This window comes from Anas platyrhynchos, chromosome 13, assembly GCF_047663525.1.
Source record: "Anas platyrhynchos isolate ZD024472 breed Pekin duck chromosome 13, IASCAAS_PekinDuck_T2T, whole genome shotgun sequence".
Classification (NCBI taxonomy): Eukaryota; Metazoa; Chordata; class Aves; order Anseriformes; family Anatidae; genus Anas; species Anas platyrhynchos.
The window spans coordinates 5,301,718-5,314,715 of record NC_092599.1 but is presented as its reverse complement, the minus strand read 5'-3'; the positions used below and the strand labels follow the sequence as shown (position 1 = coordinate 5,314,715).

Here is a 12,998-nt window from a genome sequence, read left to right as displayed (position 1 = left end):
CGCAACACAAGGTAAATGGATTGGGTTCTAAAACCGCCTCACGCACGAGGATCTGAAAAAATAGAGGATTAATTGTAAGAGATTGATATAAACAGAGATTAACCAGACTGTGGAATTCTCTTTCAAAGAAACTAAGCATAGCTCAGACATTAGCATTAGAAAAACCGCAGGGTACACATCTTGCACATATTAGAGAGGGTTTGGGGTACCCACCTCCCACTGCAAAGCTACAGGCACACAGCAGAACACGGCCAAGCAGGCTGTGATGATTTCAACTGGTCAGTGCTGATCAGTACCAGCAGTAACTGATCACACGCATGCCCTTAAGACCAACAAAGCAGCAGCTTAATTCATTTGGCACCATAACTACACCATAGCAGCTCTGGTCACACCCAGCACTCACCAGATTTGGAAAAATTACAGCCGTGAGCCAGAGGCACAGAGCAAGGACCCCTCCTGCACTGGCAGAGGAATGGAAAGACCTCGGTGTCAGGGCTTTGGACATCTGAAGGTCTGAGGGAACTTCATAAGGTCCTGGACAACGGCTTTGATAGTGGTTTGTTAAAGCAGCCAAGAGCTAACAAGATGATCATGGTAGAAGTGCATTTCTCTTCAGCATCCTTCTTTTGTACTCAAGTCCCCTTCCTTGGCACTGAAGTTGTGACAGCTGCAGAAAACCTGAAACTTGCCTGCTCTATGTACTGCAACCACCAACCAGGTCAGGCTCTAAGCCGAGAAGGCATCACCATAACACATCCTTCCCCAACTTCGGGGGAAGATTTTGGGGAAGAACCCTGTAAGCAGGCTAAGCAAAAACAAAGGGCTAGCTGAAATTACAGTTTGCATGTATTCAACGTGCAATCTACGCTTTCCAAAAATTACAATCCTGGAGGAGCCACGTTTCGGTGGTTTGTTGTGTTGCTTTAAAAAGCACGAGACCAAAAATGCCTCCTTTCCATAAGCTACACCATTTAACCACAGAATTGTTAACAGTTGCTGAGAGCACTGATGCATTATGGTTGGGGGCAAGAGGAAGGCTTAATGCTTCGAAACGGCTGCAGCCAAACAATAGCAGCTTTCCTTGTGGCTTTTCATCATTACACTGGATGCAAACTGCTTAGCCTGTTAAAAAATAGATATACATGCTCTAAGCCAGCCGAAGAACCGTTCCCATAACTAACTGCTGCCATACAACGCTGATGGCCAGGCCCATGAGATAAGGGGACAGCTCATTTATCAGTAATGCCCGGTAGTGACCTACTCAGTGCACTCAGCCCTAGACGTAACCACAACCTCAGAGTTTGAAGCATCGACCAGCCTCGTGGCAATGGCACACACTGGTTTATCTGAGCTCTGATCACAAATGCAGAGGTGCCAAGCCTACACCTCCCTCCCACCAGCCCCTCCTGCAGTGGTGAGGTGATCTGAGCAGCTCCATCCTCCTCACCTGCCACACGGGTGCTCCACAGCTGTCCTCAGCTGCTCAGAGACCTTACGCAAGAATTGTGCTGCTGTGTGAAAGCTGCTGTCCGCAGGCAGCCCTTGCATTCACTCCAGCTTCCCCTTTAAGCATGGGAACTGTTTCACTTGCACTACAGTTAGAAAAACAGCAAGTTGAAGCCTGGTATTAAGCTCTTACAGAACTGCTTTTTCATTAAAAATTAAGATTTTTTGGTATATAATCCACGAGTGAAGTCTGAATCGTGATTTAAGCAGGTCTTAAAGGAGCTCAGGACGAGCTGCACCTTGCTCCCACGTCGCCTGAACTCGGGGTCTGCCCCTTGGCACACCACCGGCTGGGCCCTGAGCTCCCTTACTCTGGCCAAAGTTGTGTCAGCACACCTAGGGAGAAGGACAGAGGTTCTCCAGCCACATTCTCCAACTTGCCACAACTCCCCATGCCTCCAGCCCTTTTGCTGCTCCTTACATCCTTCAACTGCTGAAACACAGCATCCCAGGGACAGGGAGAAAGTGAAGAAAACATTATAGCCAGTTTGTATGGAAAATCAATTCCGTTCAGACATCTCATTAACCTCCCAACCTGCTCATCCCCGAGCTTTAATTTATACTACCGCTCACAAAAGCACCTGACACTGAGCCACCGTCTCCACTGGAGGTGCACCAGGCACAGGCCTCTGATGCCAGGGGATGCCATTTGCCCCACTCCTTGCATCCCCTTCCCTCCTCTGCCATTCAGCAGACACTAAGGAGCACAGGAGGAAGAAAAGAGGATGATGTGCAAGAGATCTTTGAAAATTGCGTAAGCCCTGCAGTGAGCCTCCCTTCCCCTCCGCTGCTTTAATTACCAGCAGCTCAGGGCAGGCTGGCCTGTGCCCAGGGTGCCTATCCATGGCCCCACTGGGCAGAGAGCATTTTGTCTCACTAGCCCAAAAACACCCCAGCTTCAGCACCTATGAAGCGAGCATCACCATGGCAAACCACAGGAAAACAGTCACCTGTGTGACAGACCTCAGGAATTCATGTGTTCAAAGCTACGGCATTCCGGCACTGAATGGATTGAAAGGTTTCTGTACAACTGCTGCCTTCTGACAAAGATGACATTTCTAATGGACTGAAGTGCATGTTCATACTGAGTTTTGTTTTTTTTTTGACATGTTCAATACATTAGAATCAAACTGAAAAGATCAAGGCTGACACAGCTGCACCCATTGAAGTCCAAGGAAATCAGCACGATAAATCTTGGGATAAACCAGACCAAACCTGGAAACCCACTCAGTTGCAGGGAATATAAATCTTTAAGGCAAGCGCTGCTAACTCCTGCAGAAGCAGCTCTTAAGATCTTCAAGGAATCATTCAAGAAAGCGAGACCACAAATGAAAGCAGGTAGCTGTTCCTAGACACATCCCCACCTCTGCATGAAGCAGCCCTAAGGGAAGCCCTGCAGTGTCCCCAGCCCACAGAGCAGCTCTCCAGCCAGTGCCCTCCTGCTGCTCAAAGACCTCCCAAGCTGCAGCCACATAAGACCTGATTAAAGGCCACTTCACTGCTGGGAATCCTGCTAAAGTTACAAGAATGAGCTCAGCTGCTCTTTGCTTCCCATTAGGTAAAACCCTAAGTAAGAACTTACGGAACAAAGCCCCGTAAGCAGCCCGGTCCTGCAGCCAGCAGCTACTGGCCACCCTCTGGCCCAGCACAGACCCAGGAGCACCTCCAAACGGGTCTGGGTAACACCAGCATGCTGCAGGAGGTGGGGATGGAGAGCTTCAGACCCAAGCTCCTGACCCAGCTCCTCCCTGGACCTCCTCCTGCAGCCACCATGGGCACGCTCACCTCCCCTGCCCGGGATCAAGGTGTTCAATGCAAGTCCCCAGCTACACTCAACACAGCTGTGGGCCACCTAGTCCCACATAAGAAAAGAGGGCACACCATGGTCAAAATTGAAGCATTAGGTTATTTCCCATCATTACAGCTGGGTTGGAAAGCCCGGGTTAGGGGCTCAGTGCCTAGCATCACCCCAGCCCATGCAAAGCGCCGCAGAGGCCACCAGCATCACACCCTGAGCACGCAGCAGCTGCTAAAAAAGTTGATTTGGGTGCAGTTTAAACCTCCTCCGGGCAATGGGGACAGAATGGGGGCTTCACACCGAGGGGCCAGGAGAAGCTGCCCCAGGAGGCAGGGCAGGACCCGGCAGCTCCGGGCGCTGCGAACCTGCCTCTGGCCGGAGCCGGAGGAAGAGCGAGGCGAGAGGAAGCACCCCGAGAACAATGCGGGGAAGGCAGCAATGCCGCCTGCTATTCTGGGAGCCGGGAGGAAGCCAGGCGAAGCCGGGAAGGCGAAGCCCGGCAACAAAAGCGGGAGGAAGCGCTGTGGGTTTCCTCTGCTCGGCCTGGGGCCGGCACCAGCGCCCCGCTGTCCGTCTGGCTGTCCGTCTGGCTGGCTGTCCCTCTGTCCCCAGCCATGTGCGGGGCCAGCCCCGGCTGCCCGGCTCGGCACCGCCAGGGCGAGGGCAGCAGCGGGTCCCCGCTCCGCACAGCCTGCGGCAGGCAGGGAGCATCCAGCAGCGCCCCCCGCACCGCGGGGACCCCGATCCCGAGCTCAGGGGGGGCTGCGGGAGCACCGAGCCCCCCCCCTTTCATCCTCCCCCCGTGTCCCCTCGTCCCTCGTCCCCCCTTACCTTGGCTCCGGCGGGGCTCAGCACCACACGGGGGGCGGCCGGCGGAGCCCAGCCCGGCCCCGCATCCCCGCCCGGGCCGCCCTCCCTGCGGCGCCTGGGCTGGGCTGGGCTTAACGCCGGCCCCCCCGGCCCGGGGGTGGGGGCAGAGCCGCTTCCCGGCCCCCTCGGCCCCTTCTCCCCTCCCGGAGAGCACCGGGGGGGCTCCGGGGCCGGCCGCGGTCTCCCCCGCCCTGCGCGCCCCCGGCCGGGCGCAGCATCCCCGGGATGGGGGCGCTGAGCTCCGGGGGCTGTGGCAGCCCCTTTGTCACCCGGCTGCGGCGGGGAACAATGGGCTGAGCTCGGGAACAGCCGCGCTGGGCTGCCACGATCCCTGCTTTGTCGCTGCCTCGGTGCCCGGAGCCGAGCGGGGAGCAGCAGCAGCCTCGGGGCTGGCACAGAAAGAGGGGGTGCGGGTGAATGCACCACCGGGCGGGGGGCCCCCGGGAGCCAGCAGCACCGTGGCAAGTCCCATCTGTTCCCCCAAACAAGCTATTGCGGCATTCAGGGTGAGGAAATGCACCCTAAAGCTCCGTTTATCACCAAGGAGCAGGCTGGGGTCCTTCCCAAAGTTTCACAAATCCTTGGTGGTGCATTTAATAATTCACAAGGTTGAAATCCTCCCAGGTAAACGTGATCCATTTGCCTCGGAATCCTCTGGTAAGGAACAAGGGATCAGCCCCAGCAGGGCCACACCTTCCTGTGGGCCACATTTTCAGGGTACAGCACCCAACTACCCAGTGCCTGGCTAAAACAGAGGAACAAACAACTCAGCTTGCTTACATATTTTGCCTGTATCCCCATCTGCACTCACAGAACTCGGCTTTACAGCATCCTTCCCAGGCTAGCTGAGACTTCCTGGGGATCTTCTTCCTTCTCTTCCTCTGGGGTTCTGGTCTGGACTCAGAAGATGCTCCCAGGTGCGTTTTCTCTTGCCATGACTGTGGCAATATCATCCCTCCTGCTCTGAGCAGCCCAGACTTGGGGCTCATACCCCAGCTTTGTCTCTTTTTTGTACATCACTCTCCAAAGCTCTCTGCCATACACCTTGCAGAGTCACCGCACCTGCTTCACTCAGCACAACCCTGCACTCACAGCACTTCCTGCACAATCCCCTGGTATTTATCCACAGAAACACCAAGCCCTGATCTTAGCTACTGCTACATTTATCACTACACCAGTCTCATCCCTGCCCAGTTTCCAGCTACAAGTCCCCATCCCCAGTGGGCTCTGTCCTGCAGAATATGCACACAGCCTCCCCCAGAGATTGCCACGTATCACAAAGAATTCCACCACTACTTATTTCAGCCATTGAAGTTCACTATCCCAACCTTCCTGCACGCAGTACTTCAAAATATCAATGTAATTTCCCCTAATGATGTGATGTATGCATCTATTTGCCTTCCATAAGTAATCCTAAATCAAAGTCTAGAGACAGGAGTGAGCTTCCTTTGAAGAAAGAAGGTCAGCCGATATTTATAGTAGCTGGAATAAATACTCTTCATCTGTTTTATAGCTGCATTATAATGAAATCAAAGGCTTGTAGAAAATGGTGCAACTGAACCAAGTGTGCACAGAGAACAAGTGATGGTAGAAGACCTGATGTGATGAAGGCAACATGGAGAAGTCCTTAAGTTATGCAGCCCCTTCTGGCTTGTATGTGACCCCAAAACACCAACCAGGACCAGGACCCCATGGGGCAGGTGTCCCACAAACCCAGAAGGTCTCTCACCCTCAACAGCAGGGAGACCAAGCAAAGCACAGAGGGAGGAACCTGCAGGTGGGGTGTGCCTGGAGACTCGCAGCAAGCCATAAAGGAACCCACAACCTTCAGCCAAGGTGGCAGCACAAACACAGAACTAAGCTCAGGACAGATCCAGACCAACATCAGATGATTGCATCTCCTGGCTGCCAGCAAAGCAGCACTGCCCTGGCTGCAGAGGCCCTTTTGGGTGCTTCCCTAACACTCACATGCAGGGCCACGGTATTATACCTGAACACAAGCCTTGAGCACAGAGAGGGAGGCTGCAGGGCTGCCTTTCAGGTGTCAGGGTTGGGGAAAAAAACCACTTTAGTCCACAGCTTGGAGCAGAACTTGAAGCAGGACTTCATGAAGTCCTTTCACCTTCCTTGGCCAAGAGCTGTTGGCACAATTCAGAACTGGAAGTGAAATGTGTTGCAGCACAGTCCATCAGTGCATTTCCTGGAGGTTTGGCAGTCTGTAATATAACCCCGCATTCCAAGCCCCAAAGCACTTTTTGGATATCAGCTTCTTGTTAAGCAAATATCTAAAGCTTAGGGGATAAATACCTAAAACAGATTGGGTTAAAGATCTCTTGAGAATAATCACTGAATTTGTATTTTTTTTCCTCACTTGGAAGGTAGACTACAGCATTGACCATAGTGCTCTGCAAAATCCCTTTATAGTAAAGGAGGAATATTAATGTTTTAAGAGGTACTTTGCCTCTCTGCTGAGATCTATCATTGATTTTAATCTGTACAAACCGCCGGAGTGGGTAACATTTATTATTTAGGATGAGCAGTACAATGCCAGGCTAAATGGGCTTCTAGTCTAGCCCATTGCAGCATTCTGCTGGGAGACCCTACTAAAGACACGGGCTGTTTATGGAGTTCAGCCATGACTTTATATAAAGATCCTAAAACAAGCATCACTGGAGTGATGGCATGGCAGACTTCAGGCTGTATTTCACGCTCTCTGCACAGCCACTCTTCACCCAGGCATGCTAGCTGCAGCTATCCAGGTTTTGGGGTTCTGAGGAAGGCTTGAAGTTTAGGCTGAGACCAAAAACCTTTTCCAGATTCTTCTGGGGCAGGAAAAACATAATCCCTCCCCAACTCTCAGGCAAAGTCAGCTGGCTTAGCTCAAACCACTGTTGTTGCTGATCTGTGCTAGAGCACAGATAAGCAGCCACATGCTGGAGCTCCATGCCCGTGGCAGAGCACAAACCTCCAGAAGAGGAGGATGGCAACCAGCTCAGAAGGGATCCATATTCCTTCTTCAAAAAGATGGTGGAGGTTCAAATATACACAAACCTTTACAGTATGGACACACAACATGCCAAGATAGACTGGAGTCAACTGCAGAAGACATCAGAGAGCTGCTCTTGGGGCAGCTGCAGAGAGCACGGCGGCGCTGAGAGCCTGGTTCCTCCTACCAGCACAGCCTTCCTCCCAGAGAGGAAGCTGAAGACCCCCTCTCCTTTCCTGCTTTCCATCCTCCTTTCTTTGCTTCTTCAGAGCAGCCTGGGGCTGTTCCTACCTCAGCCTTTCACAAGCAGCATCTATTTGTGGGGCGTGATGTGGGTGATGTGTTTTAAACGAAGCGGAGGACAAGGGGCTGCTGGCTTTTCTACATCTGATTTCAGACTCGTATCAAGTGTGCCTTATACTCTGAATAGTCATCTTTTGTGTATTTTTAGAAAAGGAAATGAGGTAAATAAAATGTGGAAAGAGTAAAGTGATGTAATTTACCTTAACTGCCAAAACACACAAACTATTGTTATAAAAATACAACAGCAGGCCTGAGCCCTGAGAAACTCTGAAAAGCAACCTCTAGACATCAGAATTCAAGTACAAGGTCCAAATTCAGCAACTACATTTATACATGCTTAGCTTCAGCTTTCAGTAGGGCTCCTGGGGTATCGCTGGGGCACCAGCAACTCCAGATGTGAGCAGCCTACTTGTGCCAGCTGAGTTTAAAAGGCTTGGCTGTGCTGAAGTGCCTTCCTCCACCTCTGCACCACTACACAACCCCTGTTCGTGGCTTGCTGTGCTCAGAGGGACCTGAGCTGTTTTGCAAAGGACTCTTGTTGCTGTCCCCATTTTACAGGTACAAAAACTGGGAAGTAGGGAAAATAGCACTGTTCAGTCTTACCGTAGCATAGAATTAACTAAAAATTGACATCTTCAGAGCACTGGTCCCCCCATTTGGCTTCTTGGGCTCTCCTTAGCCTCACTAAGCAGATGTAAAACAAACATTCTTACCTTGTGTTACACTATATGCTTTCATAAGTTGTCTTGACAATGCATAAGCTTTAAAGAGCTCAAACTCTTCAAATTTTGAGGAAACCTATGCCTTAAATTTAGGCACACTGATGCAATTCTAAGGGACTCTGCTGAATGCTAAATCGGTAGCATTAAACATGGACAAAAAATAGGGTTCCTAGTGATGCCTAACAATGAATGATCTTAAACATTACTGTACAATCATCAGCTTTCATTCAAACACATCTCAAATGTGGCTCTGTTAGCTGGTATTCTCCTACAACACTATAAATGCAATTAGAAATGGTAATGATTATGAAATCCATTAGTGTTGACAATTTGCTCTTTTCTACAAGTCTGCTTATACAGACCAGTTTTAGTCCACCCATAAAACCTAAGCAAGCAATTACCCCAAAAGCAGCTACCAAGGGAGTGCTGCTGGGGCTGGAGGCAGTCTGGCTGGCTGCTTACAGGGTTACCTGAAGGCCCACTAGGGCTAGGCCCAGCTAGGCCAGGCTCTTTATGCAGAGAGACATTTCTCATCTCCAAAGGCATTTCACCAGATCTGATTTCCATCTCCCCCAAAGGACAGATTTTGTTATATTTCAAGCAAGAGAAACCGTTATAAGCCACATGTTTTATTCCATGTTAGAGGGAGACAATGATAACCTCCCCTCCTTTCATTTTCTCCACCCAGGCTAACTTGGTGCCCGAGCTCAAGAGCCTGATATTAGATGAGTGAACTGGAGCTTCACTCAGGTCATCCCCCTGCACCTCCACTCTGAGCTTGCAATAATCTATTCCACCTCCTCGTATTGTTCATTTATACTGTAGGTGAAATCTCCTACACGCAGGTTAACACAACAGATGAGCTCAGACTGTGGATGAAGCCTGCAGCAGGAGCTGAATTTTTCACATTTGGTTTCCAGGCCCTTAATCGCCCCAGTGTTCCTAAACACGAGGCACTTCCACAGCCTAACAGTAGGACAAGAAATACACACCCAGGTGCTATACACCTTCTCCAAAACTTATTATACTCAATAAAAAGAGAAAATAAGCTGAAGGCATAGATGTTTTCCCTTTTATCACTGAAACTCAGTTCTCTCACGAATGATGGCAATTTTGATGGCTGATAGCACAATCTACTGGGCTTTTCTTGCATTTCATGCCCTGCTTCACTACGTGCTCTATCTACTGTTTCCACAGAATCAAAGGCAAGTTACTAAGTGCAGAGAAGCTCTTTACAACCACTTGGTCCAACCACCCCACACTCCACAGCATTTCACCCATGATTGTAGCAGTCCATGGTTTTCTAACTGCTGTTGATGAGGAGCGTATCTTTCCAGAAACACATTATGTCTGCAACATCATTAATAATGGAAGAGATCCTGCTCTGCATGTTTCTTTCATATCCCTATATATTTAGATCTAATCAGAAAGGGGTTTTACATTCATATTCCTGATCATTACATTTGTACTTCCAGACTGATTTGGAATATTTATTAATTTTTGAAAGCAAACAATTCACTCATTTTCCCCAGTTATTTCTGGAGTCATAATAGCCCCTAGAGATTCAAAAAGCTGCATCTTCCATATTTCAAAATGTTATCCAAACATGTTAAAATCTGGCCTTCTAGTATCAAGGAGACCTATGGGCCTTGTCATGCATTAATGAAAACAATACCCAGAGTCTCACCAGGAGAGCCAAAAGCACATTATGAAGATTAATATTAGCAGTGTCCCTCATTTTTATAAATGGAGATAGCTGAGGATAACAAAGGTCAACAGGCTTACCAGCAGGAAAGCCACATTCCTGAGCCTGTCCTCCACACAAATCCATCCTTAGGCTTATTCTGCCCAAAATTCCTCCAGGACTTCCTCCTTTTCTTTTCAGGTGGTTTTTGCTGAACTACATTTTGGATTCTAGTGGAGACCCAAATGTCAATCACATGCACTTTGGTATTTATTAGCCTCATATATTAGAGCAGTCCATAAAGACGGGCTCTAGAAGTGCTCTTTCATTAACCCTGAAGCACTAATTTGCAGGAGACTCAACATGTATGCATGTGCAGGCAAGATGAAAAAACAGCCACTGTGCACATACCCAGAGCCAGTGGCCACAACTACATCACTTCTAGGAGGCAGGGGAGAAAGTCTGCTTGCAGATGCTAGGTAAGCTTCCATCCAAATGTAAGCTAAACGCTCTCAGCACTTTATCCATTAGTTTCTTTCTACAGACAACTCCGCAATGTGCCCAATCCAATTCTCCACCACCATGTTTTCCTGAGATGTGTTTGCTTAGTAGGCAAAGGCTGTCAAGCTTTTTCTGATGCATCAGGAAAAGGATTACTTTACACTTAGACGTATTTCTGTCCTCCAATGTCAGGAGGAAATCTTTAGGCTACTTTGCTTCTAACTCCAGGCATATTTGACAGCCATAAACCATTGGCACAACTATTCTTCTTGCTGTCAGGCAGATCTCAATGGCTACATGTGGGTTTGATGTGAGGGCTTTTTGTTTTCCCGTTTGGCCAGCCAGACTATGGAGACACATTAAGACAGAAAACAGCATAACACTAGAGGCATTTAACCAACTAAAAATACCATGAGACAGTCAATAGACTGAATTCCGAAAAACAGGGTCCTGTTTGTTAAATCCTGTTCATTTGATCATAATAAATTAAACTGCTCTGAAGGGTACATTCCAGTTCTGTTATGGTGGTGTCAAGAAGGAATAAAAACACTTAACCTACAAGATTTGCTGTGCTTCCTCACTAATGCAGCCTAGATCAGACTCTGACCTTGAGCCATCTAAAATGAAGTTGCTGACCTTCCATTAGAGCTCTCAACCTCCGGAGTACTCCAAAATGACTTTGGGTGAGTAAGTGAACCATGCAATTACACTCATGGAGAGTCTTGACCTCTTCCTGTATCAGGAAGAGAGCCTACAAGCATGTCCATCACAAGACCCATCTGGGAATCAAACAAGACTGTCATACAGATCCATGAAGTTAAAGCCACATGTTCAATGTTCTCAAAAAAGGACAGCAAGAATGACTATGACAAAGGTTACCACCCAAGCCATACTTCAACAACATATTTTCCCTTATGCTTCAAATCCTCTACATGGAAACAATACCTCAAAGAAAATGCATCAATAGGAAGTTCACCAAAGCTATTGGTGCTCACAAGTTAGACTGAACACCATAACATTTCCAAGCACTGCTCAATACCCACAACACGGGCACAAAATCTCACTTCCCCAGTGTAATACTAGCAAAACACACCATAGAATTTAAAGAACATATTAAGAAATTTGTTTTTTGTCAAAGAACAGCATAGAGCTGATCTTACCTTTGTCAGAGCACCCATGCACCCCACAGGACAGGGATCTCATCGGGCAGGGCTCAGCCTTGCAGTACCTGAGCAGAGCAGGCCCTGAGGCAGCTGCCACCTTCGGCCAGGGGCACACACCACCAGGCAGCCCCATGGCCAGGCAGAGAGCTCAGGCTGTGGGCAGCCAAGCAGGGACGTAACCAAGCTGAAGATCAGCACTCACCCAAACCAGCTCAGGAAAGAGCCAAACCCCTGACCTGAGCTTAAATAGGGGCAGGTGAGGCCCCAGATGAGGCCAGTCAGGGCCATTAAGTCTTCATCTGCACATCCTACAAATGTTAATCTCCACAGCGTGGTAGTGCAGGGATCTTAACTTCTAGAAGGTTTAAAAAAAAGCCAAAAAAGGCAGTGAGGACTTAGATGGTACTGAAGGTGTCTCTGTATGAGAAATGGAGAGGGGCGCTAGGCCACAGAGCCTGCTGCGTGTTTTAAACATCTGACTTCAGGGCAGTGTAACTGTCTCACAGAGACTGAGGGCTTTATAATCAGACAGCTTGGAAGCCAGTACGCCTGGTTTTCTTCTCTTCTTGTGACTGAGTCTAAAACAAATGGAAAGGGGGGTTTCTGGCCCACAGAGGTTAGCACAGAAGGCCGAGTTCATTAAATTTTTATGTCTAGAAGAGAGCCAGCGTTTACGTCTGTTTGTACTGTGTAAACAAACAAACAAAATCTCTCGTTAGACCACTGTTAGACGGCGCTTCCAGAAGCTATCCACAAGCAGCTGCCTCATGTAAACCCAAGTAACCTGGGCTCCTGCATGCGCTGCTGAAAATCCCACCCTGCTCATTTGGAAAGGACTAGCCACCATCAGTAGAAAAACTGGTCCGTAAAGGCACTGAAAGGATACAGCATCTCACAGCAGCAGGCCTTTAATTAGCACATGGTAATCACCACAGTGATTAAATTGTAATCAGCTCCTTGATAGTTCTCCTCTACCCTTCTCTCTTGGTACCAAACTAGATCAAAAGTGAGGTGCTCACAGAAGTGAGGAACTCACTGCCCTTTGTTTCAGGGGTACATCTGTACAAAAGGGTACTAAATCAGCTTTATTTCTTAGGTATACTTAACATGTTACAGTTCAGAAGATGGTGATTTCATGGGAGAGGATTAGAGTAGTTTGGGTCGTGTCTAATGAATGACAGATCTAAATTTTCCATTTTATTAACCTGTAAAGGATTCCCAGTTCCAGTGCTCTTCACAAGCAGCCATTTACTTAAATTGCTGACCGAACATTGCAACCTGTATGACACTTTAATGTTATTATTTTTTTTATTTTATTTTTTTTTTTTTTTACCATTACTAATTTGACACTTTCCAGATATGGAAATTGTTGTGTCTTAATCTAATAGCAAGTTGATTTGTATTCACTGAAGCAAGCAGATAATCCACAAGAGCCTATGCTTTAAAAATTGCTGTTAAAGTCAGT

The 12,998-nt window shown here is 48.5% G+C and overlaps 1 protein-coding gene across 2 annotated transcripts in view; it reads right to left on the bottom strand.

The window, feature by feature from the left end:
* The window catches only part of FRMD4B (FERM domain containing 4B), a 115,227-nt gene extending 103,464 nt beyond the window's left edge, over positions 1–11,763 (bottom strand). The window contains exon 1 of one of the 2 annotated variants that reach the window (XM_013091821.5): positions 11,531–11,763. In XM_013091821.5, coding sequence (XP_012947275.4) covers positions 11,531–11,548 — 18 coding nt within the window. In that variant the 5' untranslated portion in view covers positions 11,549–11,763. Of the gene's footprint in view, positions 1–4,135; positions 4,275–11,530 lie in introns of those variants that run through there. The other variant, XM_072044147.1, reaches the window with a different exon arrangement.
* Positions 11,764–12,998: the final 1,235 nt, after the last annotated feature.